General features: G+C 34.7%; 1 protein-coding gene across 2 annotated transcripts in view; it reads right to left on the bottom strand.

Moving 5' to 3' along the window:
• Nucleotides 1-1,024: 1,024 nt before the first annotated feature.
• Nucleotides 1,025-16,499, bottom strand: part of SUGT1 (SGT1 homolog, MIS12 kinetochore complex assembly cochaperone) — a 241,438-nt gene continuing 225,963 nt past the window's right edge. For both annotated transcript variants that reach the window (XM_069068639.1, XM_069068638.1), the window contains 3 exons: nt 5,189-5,279; nt 1,872-2,053; nt 1,025-1,148 (listed from right to left, as the gene is read on the bottom strand). In XM_069068639.1, the coding sequence (XP_068924740.1) occupies nt 1,047-1,148; nt 1,872-2,053; nt 5,189-5,279 (375 nt within the window). In that variant the 3' untranslated portion in view covers nt 1,025-1,046. The remainder of the gene's footprint in view (nt 1,149-1,871; nt 2,054-5,188; nt 5,280-16,499) is intronic.

A 16,499-nucleotide genomic window follows, 5' to 3' on the forward strand; every position in this document is an offset into this window, starting at 1 on the left:
GGTTTAAAAATTTTCATTTAAGAAACAATTTTCTCTTCTCTGAACTTCAATAATATTGAGTACCACAATTTCAGCATTCATTATTCTCTATTTCATTTATAAATTATGTCTCCTTGGGTTGTTATGCTTGACTAAGCTTGTACTTCCTTTGTATGTCCCTAGCACTTAGCATAGGATTGGGAACACAGATGACGCTACACAAATATTTGTTAATTTAACTGAAAATCCAACTACCCCAATCTCTAGAGACTATAGATAGAGCCACTGCTTCCGTGTTCTCAGGAGTCATGATGTGTAAAAAGCAGCAAGAAGTGAAATTTAAGCTAATTTGGGAGTCCTTACCTCAGCTCCCAGTGAGGCACAAATAGCTTATCTTGCAGCTTGGTAAAATCAGCAATACAATAAATCCTAAGGTCCCATCTTTTAATACCATGCAACATAATGTGGAAACCAAGAACCAAAATCCCAACTCAATTATTCACACTATTTCACAAAGAAACCAAACAATAAATAACTTCCTTTTTGATTTGTCTCTAATAAATAACAAGTTCTCATTAAAAATTCTTCAAAAATAAAATAGACCAAACTTCTTCATAGAAAAAGTATATTTACATCTTCATTCAGAAGCAGAGTTAAAAAGCAAACACAACATAACATTTCAGTTGGAAAAAACCTATGTTCACCCAAGGTTGCCAAATCTAATAAATTAAGTGAATACTGTGCATCAAAAATAAGGCAAGAATCCTAGATATCCAATGAATGATTTCCCTCCCTACAGAAGTACAGAATTAATCTATCTAGCAGAAAACAAGACAAATGAATTTCAGTACATCTGAAACTCTTAATGATAGAAGTAATAAAATGTGAACTTCATATTTGATCAGACACCTAGAATAGCTGCAGGAAAAGCAACTTCTAAAGTAGAGAAGAAGGAAGGAGGTCATTTTTAAAGGAATTATTCTGTTCTCAAATTCAGAATGCAATGTATATAGACACAGTGGGCATTAGGTGAGTATACTCAATACACTGATAGCAAACTGATTTATTTAGAACTTTTTCCATTCCATGTCATCAGGAGGATTAACATCAACTTTCCTTTTACCTACATCAGACCAGTTGGTACTCAGAACTGTGCCTCCAGACTCCATCTGCAATAAGGCATAAAGTTACACTGTGTTAGAGCCAAGGATCAGAATAACCTTATTTGTCTTTCTAAAAATTACCATTATTTAAAATCACACATTATTATTAGTAATAGTGGTATTATTTAAAACACACATTCCTGAACAATAACAATAATAAAGTTCTAAATATAAATAAAGGCAATATTCTATATGACTTAAGAAGGCCTGAAAAGGTAATATTTTTGGTAGATTTAAAAGCTTGGAAGTAATCAAGGTGAACTGACCTGTCAATTGACTGTGCTATCCACATTGTATAATAACTCGTTATGAGGAATAAGAGAATTCAAATAGATATTCCAACGCAAACTTTCATACAAAGGAAATGTTATCAGTTTAGATGCTGAAACTGGCTCCCAAATAAAATTACTGAAGATATTAAAAACTAAGTAGGCAAAATTTTCTATAATGTGTAGGCACAATTATTTCTTGAAGGTTTTTCCAAATCTAAATAAACTACATTTAAGGTATCTAATCGATTTTCTTATTAAGCCCTTCACAGGGAAGCTGGTTAGTACCTGCATCCTCTGTAGAGGAATTGTTCCAGGCTTTGTAAGAAGAAAAGTCTACTCAAAAGGTCTCAGATGACAGGACAGAAAAATCTAACCTTTAAAAAGGATATATTTAGTACTCTTTCAAAATTTTCTGATTATTTGCTAAATTCTTTTTTAAAAATGTATATCATCTTACAAATGACTTGTTCATGGCACGTTTCACTTCATCAGAGCCATCTGAATAGATCTGTTGAAATAATTTGTTTAAAGCTGCATCTCCTTCTAACTTTTCATTCTTTTCTTCTTCCTTGATTTCACCAACTAATTTGTCCCAATTCCTTGTATAATGAGAGGATGATGGATACATGTGTTTTGAATCTGTGAAATTAAAGAGATTAACAACAGAATTTGGCCACATCAAGAATATTTAAATATTGTAGAATAAAAATTTCGGCAAATCATCTAAGCAGCAGGATTTCATATTTTTAATATTATTTTGTTTGTTCTGTAGCCTAAAAAAGCAAATCTATCTGAATACCTAAAAATTCTCAACCAACTAACAAAAAGAGAATCCTGAAAATTTTATCCCACAATAAATAGCACTTAGTAAATTTGTAGCGTTTTATTTAAAAATCAATTTAAAATAGGGGCAGCTAGGTGGTACAGTAAATAGAGCACCAGCCCTGCAGTCAGGAAGATCTGAAGACCCAAGTTCAAATCCAGCCTCAGATACGTGACACTAGCTGTATGACCTTGGGCAAATCACTTAACCCCAACTGCCTCACCTCCCCCCTCAAAAACAAATCAATTTAAAACAGATGCTCCATTAAGGAATTTATCAGCCCTTTTATGAACATTAAGTGATGATGCCTTTATCTGATGTTCTCAAATAACTCTGAGGACCAAGAACAAATCAATCATAAATATTTATCCATTCCATTTAAAAGAAGTTAACAGTCCATCCTCTCTTCCACCAGACAACAAATTCTGCTTTAAATGTGAGATACACATTTCTCCTAAGTGATAATAAACAGTAAATGTTACCCCATGGGCTATGGTGTTAAATACTCATCGAGGCAGTTATTTGAGGTTCCAATAAAAATAAGTAATTTTGGATGCTCAAATGAATTACAGCTATAATATCAATAAAGCACAAACTTATCCTAATATCAGCCCTTGTTTTCCCATTTTTAGCTCCTCACTTTAAATATGGGAACCATTACTAGTTGCTGAATTCTCTGTTCCCTTCTTCTCACCCCCACATATACTTTTATTTACATTAAGTATATTCTTTTTAAACTTCTGCTCCCTCTTTCACTACCAGCATCTAATCCCCATTCCTTGCCAAATTTTCATCAGTGGGCTTAGTAAATTACAAATATGACAGGAAAAAGACTAGGAAATGCTAACCTAATTAATACTGACATCAGTTCTTGAGGTATCTGAGAACAAGGGTTACAATCTCCATTTTACTGATAAAGAAATTGGCCTAACTGACTGAGACAGGTTAAGTGATTTGCTCTTATCTTTTGCTTCCAGCCTGTAGTACACAAGAATCTGACAAGCATGCTAATTTAGCACAAAAGAAAACAAAGCAGGAAACAAAGTATCCTATATATGCATTATTCTGATTAAGAAATTTTTAAAATAAAATTTAATATCATAATTATGTCTCTGAAAATGTTTTTATTTTTTAAAAAAAAAACAGCTTTAAACATCTATTACAACAGATGAATAAGTAAGGTTTTATTTGTAGGAAAAATGGTAAGCCTAACATTCTCTGGAATGTGAACAGTAATGATTATTTTAAAGTATTCATTTAAAATCATGTACTAGATTATGGACCATTGTGTGGAAACCACAACTGACCATGAAAGCAGCTAAGATAAAAATCTGACAAGAAAATCTCTGGAAATCACAGAATTTCAGATTACATTTTATTTATATTGAAATAAAGTACAATTTTATTTGTATTAAAATTTTAAGAAAATCAACCTCACAAAAGTTACATTACTGAAGATATAAAAACATAAAAGTGAGCCCCCAAAGCAAGGAAGCAATACCAAGAGAGATTAGTTGATTGAGATGATTCTGGTGATTGGAATATGAAAAAGGAGACTGGTAAGATTTATTAATATTAAGAGTTAACCATTTCACTAATAAATAAGTAGTACTGGTTATATAAGGCATTTTTCACTGTGAGAGTTCAGCAAAATACTTTCCAAAAAAATTTCAAGCTGTATCTGGAAAATATGCTCCTTCCAACACATATGAAAACAATCATATACACATGAAAACAATCATATAATCTGCAAGCAACAAGTCCAACTTTCTTTTGTCTGGGTCATCGAAATTAAGTGATAATAGCACCAATTCAAACTACTCTCATGCCATGTGAAACCTTATTATTTTAATGACTAACTTTGGTTTGAGAATTCAAGGGTTGATGTTTACAAAATAACTACAATAATTACAGAATTTTATTTCCTCAAGTATAGAAATATGGGCTATTGCATGAGCTCTGATTTCACCATAATTACATAATAATCTCGCCCCTCCTTTGGAATGACAAAATATTTCATACTTGTTATTACATCCGCATATTATACTTTAAGGGACAGCTAGGTGGCGCAGTGGATAGAGTGCTAGGCCTGGAGTCAGGAAGACTCCCAGAGTTCAAATCTGGCATCAGACCCTTACTAGCTGTGTGACCCTGAGCTTGCCACTTAACCCTGTTTGCCTCAGTTTCCTCATCAGTAAAATGGGCTGGAGAAGCAAAGGGCAAATTGCTCCAGTATCTTTGCCAAGAAAATCTCAAACGGGGACACAAAGAGTCAGACATGACTGAAACAACTGAACAACACCACACCTTGAACAACTACAGTTTTTATCTCCCTTACTAGAACTGTGCTCCACGTTGTTTGCATCTCTTCATCCTCCTGACACTTACTGCAATACTCTGCAAAGTAAATAGCTTAAAATCTATTTGTTGAATTAAAAGCTTCTTAAAATATGATTTACTTCCCTGAAACTAAACCTTTGTATGGCAGGAATTAGCACTGTGGTAAAAAGTACTACATATCCTGAAATTCTGGGAAATTTGGATTTGACTACCTCGACAAAGAAACAGACATAAAGAAGAGAGGTGGAAAACAAACAAACCAAAAAAGATAAGGTGAGCAACTAATTTACACAAACAAGCCAAAGGGAAACCTAACACAAAAAGAATCACCAAGGTGACAATTTAAGACAATAGACAAACTGAACTTCTCTCTGAAGATCTGCTGTCATTCACTCAGCATTCATTCCAAATTATTTCTGAATTTCTGAAGCTTATAAAGTTAGGACCTTTACAAGAATTACAATTTTGTATTCATTTCCAGAACAACCTTATTATCCTCAATGTATTTCATCTTGAGGATATAAATAATGAAAGTGGAAAGAATGCTCATTACTGTTTAATGTCATGGTACAATTTTTGAATTTCAATCTCATCAAGGTCAGAAAACAAACCTGGTGTGAATTGTTTGGGTTTGGGTGCATCTTTTTGTCCCTCCAGCTTCTCCCATCTTACAGCCTCTGACTTTTTCATTTTTATTTCAACCTAGAGAAAACACAAAAACAGAACAAAAAAATTCCATGTGCAAATCACAGACAGCAATCCACAAAGACTTAAGAGTTTCCTTAAATGTCATCAAATTTTTATGAGATAAATTACATGGTTCTGGCAACTTTTCCTTAAATAAAATATTAAGAAATACTGATATCCTATTCATCTTTTTGTTTCCATACTAAAAACTTTCAAAAATGTAGAATTCAGAACAATGTGTACCAGGTTACCAATAAAATGGGTCTTGGAATCAATATTCTTTTTTTTCACAAGCAATTATTTACTCTTACGCTTACTCCCTGACTAATGGTCACAGAACGATTTTAGAAACTTTTTTCCAATGTATAAAAGTCACAATCACTTTATGATGCCCATAATAAGAATTTCACTTGATTCATGCATGCATTTGGTAAATATCTGTTAAATGCTTATCATCATCAAGGCATTATGCTAAGAACTGAAAGGGATACAAAAAATACTTAAGACACGATCCTTGCCCTCTATGAGCCCATAATCTAGGAAGGAAGACAGGACAGGTACAGAAATAATTACAAGCTAAGTATATGATAAATGCCAAATTAGTGTTATAGACAGTAGTAAGTGGCTATCAGAAGAGAAATGCAGCTGGGTGGTTGGGAGTGATGCTGTTTTAATGAGGAAGTGGTATTTCAACTGGGTCTTAAAGATGGCCAGGATTTTAATAGGTAAAGAAGGAAAAAAAGGGCATTTCAAGAAGAGGGAATGGTATGAATAAATATGTCAAGGTGGAAAAGGGAAAGACATATTTGAGGTAAAGCAGTTAGGCCAGTTTGAATGGAGTGGAGTGATACAAAGTAAAAAAAATTAAAATGGAAGAAATTTTTAAATTCTTTCCTCTGAACCTAAATTACTTGGTATTGACTTAGCTGTAAAAATTTTCCTCCCAATCTGAATACAACTTCTTTGAGGGTAGGGAGTGTTTTATTTTTGTCTTTGTATTTCTAACCCAAAACATACAGTAGGTGCTTAATTTTTTTAAATTGTTAAATTGTTTAATTAATTGTTGAACTGAACTGAATAGAGTGAAAACTTAGAAAGGATGATATAGGTCAGATTATGGAGCATCTTACATGCTAGAATAAGGAAATTTGGACTTCAAGTTGATGCTACAATAAAGCAGTTACAAATTGTTTCCTTTTGCTCTCCATCTGGGCTCTATCTAATGCTTCATTTTCTTCACTGTCTGGCCCTGTATCTCTCATGTAATTCCTCATTACTATTGCATACTGTCAGTTCTTTAAATCATAAAAGCTACATAAATTAGAATAGTAGTCAAAAGGAAACAAGCATTTACTATGTACCAGGCACTGTGCTAACTGCTGTTTAGTCTACAATAGACTAAAAAGTACAGCTGCATAATTTATTACAAAAGTAAATGTAGCAATATATACTAATCTATACATGAGGCTTAAATGGAAACAGTTAACTAAATATAATACATGGTATAGAAGAATTCAGTGGTTCATATTCTGCCTCCAAAGAATGCTCAATAATCTATGAATTTATGCTGAACACATATTACTATGATGAAACTGAACTAAACAGTCTGCTTTAGAAAATAGTTTTACTTCAGAACAGGTACTATGTGTACATAGTAACTAAAGCACCTAAATAAAGTAAGCACCTGAAGAGTTGTGTCACCATAGGTATACCTCGGGGTTTCTGTTCTTTACTCCTCCCTCTTTTTTATTTCACTTGGTGATCTTATCAGCTTCCACGAATTTAATTACGTCTGTGTTGATAATTCTCAAATCTATCTATCCTGCCCAAATCTCTCTGCTGACCTCCAATCTTGCATCTTCAACTGCCTATATCTCATATCAAAGAAAATCAGTTAAGTGAAAACAGCAAGAAGTGAGCAACCCACTATCGATAACATGTGCAACATTCTTCCTTCATAGTCAATTCCACCTTTCTGGGATCACTCGTCATTTTCAATTATTCAGCTCCCTTTTAGTGATTTACCCCTTTACACTGTTACAGTTATTGTATACATTGCTGTAGTTCTGCTTATTTCACTATATCAACTAATACAAATCTCCCCATTTTTCTAAATTCCTTATATCTGACATTTCTTACTTGAACAATAAAATTTCAATATTCATGTTTGTTCAGTTATTTCTTATCAACAGGTACTCATTTTGTCTCCACTACTTTGCTACCACAAAAAGCACAGCTATGTATATTTTTCTACTTACATGTTTTCCTTTCTTTCTATTTTTTTATACCTTTACTTTGCATGCCTACCCAGGAGTGAGTTCACCAAAGATGAACAATGACTTTTTCTTGCATATTTCTGAGCTGTTTTCCAGAAACAGCTAGACCAATTTACAGCTCTATCAATAATGTATTAGTATAAATGTATTCTTATATTCCAAGATTGTTTCCATTCTTTCATTTTCCTTTTATTCCCTCCCCTTGCTAATCCTAGGTCTTTAAAGGTAATGTTAATAGAGCATATGCTCAGTGGGGGTCAGGGAACTTACTATGTTACCTGAGGACAAGCCTAAGCTTGGGAAAATTTATAATCAAAATAGTGGCCATCAAATGATGAGTTTGTTTTTTGCCATAGCAAGTCATTAACCTATTTCCTAAAGAGTGGGGCCCTATAAGATACATACTTGAAAAAAAGGGATTTTTGAAGATTACTTAAGTAATTAGATAGACAATGCTGAAAGGTGATAGAGAATGAATACTTTTAACTTTAAAAGTAACCTAAAGAAGAAACAAGTTGTAGCTATTCAACAGTCTTCCATTTTAAAAACTGAACACATTTAGAACGATTAATATTGAAGTAATTCCTTTGGACATTTTAAAACAAAATCCAAGAATAAATTATAATGCTATGGAGTAACATCTGTCCAATCATTGGTTTTATGTTAATTAAAATAGCAAATTCCCTCTAAAATACAATTTCACTTTAAAAACATTAAAAATTTTACTAGAGTGTACTACAGAAAAAAAATTCTTATGATATGAACTTGGTGAAAATGGCCAGCATCCAGTAATGAATTTCACTTTCAAATGAAGAGAAAATGTTTTCAACGCCTTGTTTATGCCAAGTCCAATGGAAGATTTAAAAATACTATTTAAATAGAGGCTGGTACGTGAAATACACACACACACACACAACTTAAATTAAAAAAAAACACACACATGATATATAAAAACAAAATATATCAATAAAATTTCTTAACTAGTTGCCTATTCTCCAATGACAGATGGTCTTATCTGATGCAACTTCTTTAGAGAAACATATTTAGGGGAAGGAGAGCCAGAACTCACACATTTTAGCAAAATTAAAGCAAATTTATTTGCCTCTCAGAGTATACTGTAAAATCACAAATTACTGTGAAACTATATTTAACTGAGCCATCAGATAGATGCTAATGAAATATTAACAAAAAAATCTACTTAAACCTATACTAGCGTAACTAAAGGATCACATAAAATTCATAAAAGCACAAAGCTGTAATTAAATAAATAAAAATCCCTGATTCTTTTTTAACTGACACATATCAAATATCAGAATATATCAGTCAAAATTCTGGAGAGTATCTACCTTGCTAAATTAGATTTCCAGACAGAACCATGGCATTTTAAAGTTAAAAAGAGTTTAGCGGTCATCTAGCTCAACCTCCACATTTTGCAGACACAGAGATGTGGATGTTGTGTCTACAGTCTCCTAGTTAATAAGCAGCAAAACCCACTATGTTAAAAATCAATCTATAAATCAATAAAGACTTTGGCCATGTGCCAGGCACTGTACTAAGCACTGATACAAATTCCTGAACTCAAGGAGTTTACATTCTACAGTAGTAAATAACATACAGTGAAATACGTAAATATAAAGTAGCTTGGTACTCATTGCTGGAGAGTGAGGGGTCAGGAAAGGCATCATGCAGGAGGAGATGGTACTTGAGCTGAGTTCTGAAAGGAACTACCGTGTTTCCCCGATAATAAGACCTATCCCGAAAATAAGCCCTCCCCCGAAAATAAGCCCTATTGAGTCCCCCCGCCCCCCCCGGCACGCTGTGCTCCGAGCTGCATCCAATCAGAGCTGCAGCAGTGAGTGCGTCATCCTGTTCTTCCCCAGTGATTTGCTTATTGAATAAAGGTACATTTTTTTGTTCACATTTACCTGTTTATTAAAATTGCTGTCAATGTTCATTAAAATAAGCCCTCCCCTGAAAATAAGCCCTCTGGTGTTTTTCTGTCCAAAAAAATAATAAGACAGTGTCTTATTATCGGGGAAACACGGTAGGAATTTTATGAAGACAGAGTACATTCCATGTACTCCATGGATAGCTTGCACAAAGGCACAGAAATGGAAAATAAAGTGTTGTGAGCAACAAGTAGCTCCATTTGGCTAGGGTGCAGCATGTTTGAAGGAGAATAAAGTATAATAAACCTAGAGCGTTAAGGTGAAGCTAGATTATGAAGGGCTTAAAATGTCAAGCAGAGGAATTTGTATTTAATCCTACAACCACTAAAGCTTATTGGAATGACAGGTTCATACCTGTTCTTTAGGAATGTCACTCTGGTAGCTTTGTAGAGGATGGATTAGAAGTGGGAGTAACTAGAGGAATGGAGTCCAATTAAAAGGTACTGAAGACTTCTAGCCAAGATGTTTGCCTGAACAGAAACAGACTGCCCAAGTCCTACAATCTATTCCAGCAAAATGTTGAAGTTCACACCAGACTGAATAATGATAAAGAAATCCAGAAAGAAACTACAACAAGTAATTTCTCCTCCAGAATTGTACAAAAGTCAGCCTAAAATTCAAGGGCCCTAGGAGAGAGAATCCTTTAGCAACATAAGTCACAGCGTGGCCAAAGGCCTAATACAGCCTTTAAGCAAGGCTCTGTGTCTGGAGGCAAGAGTGAAGGACTATCCTCAGAAAGTTCCAGGAAGGACAGAAAGCTCTAGGGCAGAGACCTTAGAAGCCCTGAACACCAGCATCAGATAGCAACCAGCACTACAACTGTAATATTCAGTTAATAATAACCCAGGCTCAGGGTCTCCAAGGTCCCTAGTATTCTGTCATTAAACCATCAAAGAGGACCCTAAAGATTCATCACTCTGAACCTCAAAAATCTAGGAGGAACTAATTCAAGGAGTTGGAGGTCAGTGTAGGTATCCAAAGGACTCAAGGCAAAACCAAAAAAGAGTCAACCATCTCATCCAAAAGTAATGCTGATAAGAGCATCTGGATCTTGGACAAAGCTGCCATTCAGGAACTAAAGTTGGAGAGATAAATAAATCAAAGAAAACCAACCAGTATCAAAAATTATTGCAAATCTAAAGATACCCCAAAAGAGCATATAACTGCAAGCAGAGACTCAAAGATAAAAATGAATTCTTCAGAAAGACAAATGAATACTTAGAAGAAATGAAGCAAGAAATGAAAGCTCTGGAGGAAATAACTGTAAGGAGAATAAATAGCTTAGAAAACAAAGTAATGACCAAAAAAGGTGGTTGAAATATTTTTTTAAATGCACAGTTTTCAAAAGAACAGAAAGAGGTCAGAACGCACTCCAGACAAGTAGGATCATTTTGAATATGTAGATTATGTAGTTTTTTTTTAAGGATAAGAAGATGATTCAGTTAAGAGGCAGGAGTTGGATGACGATCCAGCAAAGGGGCCCAAGAAGAAACATTCAAACAGATTAGAAGAGAACAAAAACCCAGAGGAGAAAGTATCTAGGACAAGCAGGTAGTCGCTAGTGTCAAATACTGCAGAGTTCAAAAAGAAAGAATACTAAGAAACTTAAAAGCAATTTAGCAATTAAAAGACAATTAAATTTCAGGTTAGTGATAAGGAAGTCCAATTGCAAAGGGCTCAGAATTAAATAAAAAGTGAGAAAGTAGAAACAAGATTGGATTTTGAATAAGATAATCTGTGTTCAAATCCCAGCTCTCCTACTTTCCACCTGTATGACCTCTGCCAAGGCTCTTAACACCTTGGGGCCTCAGTTTCCTAATCTGTAAATGAGAGTGTAAATGGCCTCAGAGATACAAATGACCTCTGAGGTCCCTTCCAACTTTAAATCTGTGATACTACGAATATGACTAGAATCTGAATCTTTTCACTCCTAGGATAGTGATTTTTTGGGGTGGGGGAAAGGCAGGGCAATTGGGGGCAAGTGACTTGCCCAATGTCACACAGCTAGTAAGTGTGTCAAATGTCTGGGGTCAAATTTTAACTCAGGTCCTCCTGAATCCAGGGCGAGTGCTCTATTCACTGTACCACCTAGCTGACCCCATGCTACTTATTCTGATACTATAATATACTATGGAAACTTTTACTATGCTAGTTTAGTATAAATCCCTGTGCTAGAGGAAAATTTGGATCTCCACAACCCACAGTTGATAGAGGAGAATTTATAATATAAACTACCTTCTTATTCCTAAAGCAATTTGGCACTAAACGTCTAAAAAGTATCCCATCTTCATTATTACTTTTCCAGGCCACTCATTTTTCTATGAAGGTAATTGGCAAAAATACTAAGAGTTATTAGTCAAGGTAGTCAATGACACAAATTTGCAATAGAGAAGTGTAAGAGTATTGGTCAAGTACCTAATAAGGTTCATGTGGGTCACTAGTATCTTCTGGAAGTATACTATGCTAACCTATTTGTCTGAAGTAATATTTATTGAGAGAATACAACATTTATTTTTAAAGATCTAGGTAAAGTCTTTACTTCATAAAAATTTCATTTAAAAAAAGGCTTGCAAAGACAATGAAATAAAATGAATTGCCAAGTAACAACCCTGTGCTTTAATCACACCAACCTTAGCTCTTAGCTGACTATCAATAGTTACTCAATTCAGTCAAACCACCCAACCAAGAATTTGGATGCCAACTATGTGTCCAGCACTATGGTGAATGCAAAAGAAGTACAAGATACAGTTCCTGTCCTAAGGGACTTAGAATCTATTTGGGAGAGGAAACTAAATTTTGTGAAATAATGGGTAAACGATTAACCACAAAACTGTAGTATTGAGTATAAATCAAAAGGAGATCAGAGAAGGAAGAGATCACTATGGTTTGGACTAGAAAAGGGAGGGCTGGACCTAAGCTAAATTTTATAGAAAAGGTAGAAAGGATTTACATAAGCAGAAGGGAGAAAAGTATTTCAGGGAGAGTGAAGAGTTAGAGCACAGAAGTTTTAATCAATATGATATATGTGACTGACCTTGAGCAAAGTTTATATCTTGTCATTTAAGGCCATCTCCAGTCATCCTGATCTATATCTTGCCACTGGATCTAGATGGCTCCAGAGGAGAGAGTGAGGCTAATGACTTAGCACAGCCCTCCTTCACTTAAATCCAACTCACTTGCAAGTCATGGTATCACTTTCCTGATGTCATGGTCCTCTTTGAGAATGAAGGACAAAAACAACAATATTGAAACGCAACAAACAAGCCTAAACAAGTAGGATTATACTTGAGGAGACCAGGAAGGATGCCCATCAATTAGGGGATGGCTGAACAAACCATGGTGCTGGAACCTAATAGACTATTCTTGTGCCATAAGAAATTATGAAAAAGAATGTGAGAGAAACCTAGAAAGACTTGCAAAAACTGATGCAAAACAAAGTGAGAAGAACCAGGGGAACAATGTATACAAAAACACTGTAAAGAAAAACAATTCTGAAAGTCTAAAAACTCTGATTATTGCAACTAACCATCCATAACTCAAGAGGAACAATGATGGATTATGCTACCTACTGACAGAAAAAGTGAAAGACTTAAGATGCAAAATGAGAAATTTCTATACATGATAATCATGTGAATTTATTTTGCTTGACCCTGCTTATTTGTTATGATTGTGTTTTCCTTTTTTTATAGGGGTGAGAGGGAAACAAGAATCAAGAAGAAAAAAGGTAGTAATAGTGTTGTCCAAAAGAAAAGTGTGTTGCTAAAGTAGTTTTTTAAATTCACAGAAAAGTACAGAAAGAAGTTCAGAAAGAAACAGACAACCAGGACAGTTTTCAAAGCAACATAGTGAATGTATTATATGCTTTATTTCTAAAAAGTAAACTGTGCATCATATATTCATGGTTTCACGCTCAATCCTCTTTTCTTTTTTACTCTGTATTATGTAAATGGCTTTTGTTTGTGAAGTTCAGAACCAATAAATTAAAAAAATAAAAAGGCAAAGGAGTCTGAATTATATGTATGTGGCAATAGAATGCCATCGTAGGCTCCTGAACTTGAGTATTACAAGATGAAAGTGATGCTATAGAATGGATTAAAAGAAGAACGGAGACATTTAAACCATTTATATAAACTAGATAAAGCCAGATTACAACAGATTTTTGAAAGGCAAGTTAAGGTAAGGCATTTAGACTTAGCTCATATACTTGAAGATGGAAAGGACATCTGAATTCATCTAATCTAACCTCCTTGTTTTATGAATGAAGAAACAGAGATGCAAAAAAATTAAATTACTTGTCCAAGGTCATAAAGCTTATAAGAGGAAAAACTAGTATTTGAAACTCAGTTGCTCCCATCTGAAAATAAAGCACTCACCCTCTAACTAATGGGTAACAAATGGAAATTTTAAATAATGCAATAACCTGATAAAAAGCTTTTCAAGAGTTTTCAAGAACTCTTAGCTGACCTCTGGGCACATGCAGAAGAAAGAATAAGGAGGGAGCAGCAAGGCAGGAAGATCAATTGAACATGTCACATACGAAAAAGAGCACTTTTAGGAAAAGGAGACCCAGGGTCTATATTTTTCCCTCTACCATCTTTTAACTATGACCTTGGACAAATCATTTGTCTCCCCACACTTTAACCTCACTTATAATGAACTTAGTACCATACAGGCATAGAACTTTTGCTGTTGTTCAATCGTGTCCAACTCTTTGTGATTCATTTAGGGTTTTCTTGGTAAAGATACTGGAGTGGTTTACCATTTCCTTCTCCAGATCATTTTACACATGAGGAACTAAGACAAACAGGGTTAAGTGACTTGCCAAAAGAAACTGGAACATTAATGCATTGTTGGTGGAGTTGTGAAATGATGCAACCGTTCTAGAATTTGGAACTAGGTTATATAAAGGACTATATGTTCTATGAATTCTCCCACTATAGGGAAGATTATAGTGGGAGACTATAAGGTCTATAAAACTGTGCATACCCTTTGACCCAGCAATACCACTTCTAGATCTGCATCCCAAAGAGATCATAAAAATGTGAAAAGGACCCATGTGTACAAAAATGTTTACAGCAGCTCTTTTTGTGGTAGCCAAGAATTGGAAATTGAGGGGATGTCCATCAATTAGGGAATGGCTGAACACGTTGAGATATATGAATGTAATGGAATACTATTGTTCCATAAGAAACAATGAGCAAGGGAACTTCAGAAAAACCTGGAAAGATTTACATGAATTAATGCTAAGTCAAGTGAGCAGAACCAGAAGAATACTGTACACAGTAACAGCAACATTGTGTGATACTATGATAGACTTAGCTCTTCTTAGCAATGCAAGGATCTAAGACAACTCAAAAAAACTCATGATGGAAAATGGCATCCACATCCAGAAAATGAACTATGGAGTCTGAATGCAGATCGAATCATACTATTTGCTCTTTTGTGGTTGGTTTTTTTTTGGTTTCTTCTTTCTCATGGTTCCACCCATTGGTTCTAATTCTTCTTTCCAACATGACTAATGTGAAAATATATTCAATATGAACGTATATGTAGAGCCTATATCAGACATGCCTTCTTGTGGTAGGTGGAGGGAAGCGACAGAGAGAAAATCTGAAACTCAAAATCTTACAGAAGTGAATTTTGAAAACTAAAAATAAATAATTTTTTTTTCTGAAGAGTGACTTGCCCAGTGTCACACAGCTAATCTGTCTGAGATTGGATTTGAACTCACAAAGGTGAGTCTTCCTGGCTCCAGGCCTAGCACTCTATCCACTGGGTCACCTATTTGCCCCAGGTACAGAACTAGGAAATCTCTAAGGTGCCTCCTCCCCACAATATTCAGATCATATTCAATCTAAGGTTCCTGCTGGAATCCAACTGTGAAGTGACAAGGGCCCAAACCAGATCAGTAACAATGAGAATTGGAAAGAGTAAAAGAGGAAAACGTGCATTTTCTGAGTTGTGAAATATTTTAGTGGCAGAATTCAGAGAACAATGATTTACTAAATAAAGATAAGGGAAGAGACTCAAAATGAATCTGAAATTTCGAGTTTGGAGGAAAAACTCACAATATTTTGTTTGATATTGACAGAAACAGGGAGATTTAGGGGAAGGGTGGAAAGTAGCAGTTAAAATTGGCTTAGAAAAAGATAAAATCTATTTTAGATACATAGAATTTCAGAAAATGGAGGGGAAACTTCAAGGAATCATTTGGAGTTAATAATAATTTCCTTTAAACTTGAGAAGAAAAGATTACTAGAGTTCCCACATTTTTATACAAGAGGAAGGAATGTTCTTCTTGACAAAGAGTGTATTAGAATAAAAAATTGTCACTTTCCTGGAATTATTTATTTGCCTAATAAGACAGTATGCAAAGTTATCACTAAAGTTCTGATATAGTCCTTGATTTGCAATGATTCAACTGCCTATGCTCAGTCAATGCACATCTCCACCAACATTTTTATAATATTCATTAAAATTAACCTCTACTTATAAAGTTTGTTAAAGTTACAAAGTATTTTCAATATTATCTCATGTGATTCTCACAATACGTAAGTTTTAAGTATTAGGATCATAGGGTCATAGAAACAGAGCTAGAAAGGGACATCAGAGGTCATCTAATCCAGGTCTTCTTAAATTTTTTCCAACCATGACCTCTTCAGTGCTTCTTAAACTGTGGGTCATGACCTCACGACCCACAGTTTAAGAAGTGTTAACCCAGGTCCTCAGATTCAAATTTCAAATCTCCTTGACTGTACCATGCTATTATCCCCCCCAGAGGCCCTAAAATTGCTCGAACAAGGCAATACTACACAATGTGGTATGCTTTTCTATGCCATTAATATGCCATTTAATTTGGTGATCTCATCAGTTCTCATGGGTTCAATTATCATCACTAAGTTCTCTATCACTATTTCTCTCCTGAGTCAGTTGCACATCTCCATCGGTTCTTCAACATCTCAAACTAGATGTCTTGGAGGTATCTTAAATGAAACATATCCAAAACAGAA

The sequence above is a fragment of the Petaurus breviceps genome, unplaced genomic scaffold, assembly GCF_028583685.1.
Source record: "Petaurus breviceps papuanus isolate PSGF00001 unplaced genomic scaffold, PetGlider_PUasm1.0 90769, whole genome shotgun sequence".
NCBI classification, from domain to species: Eukaryota; Metazoa; Chordata; class Mammalia; order Diprotodontia; family Petauridae; genus Petaurus; species Petaurus breviceps.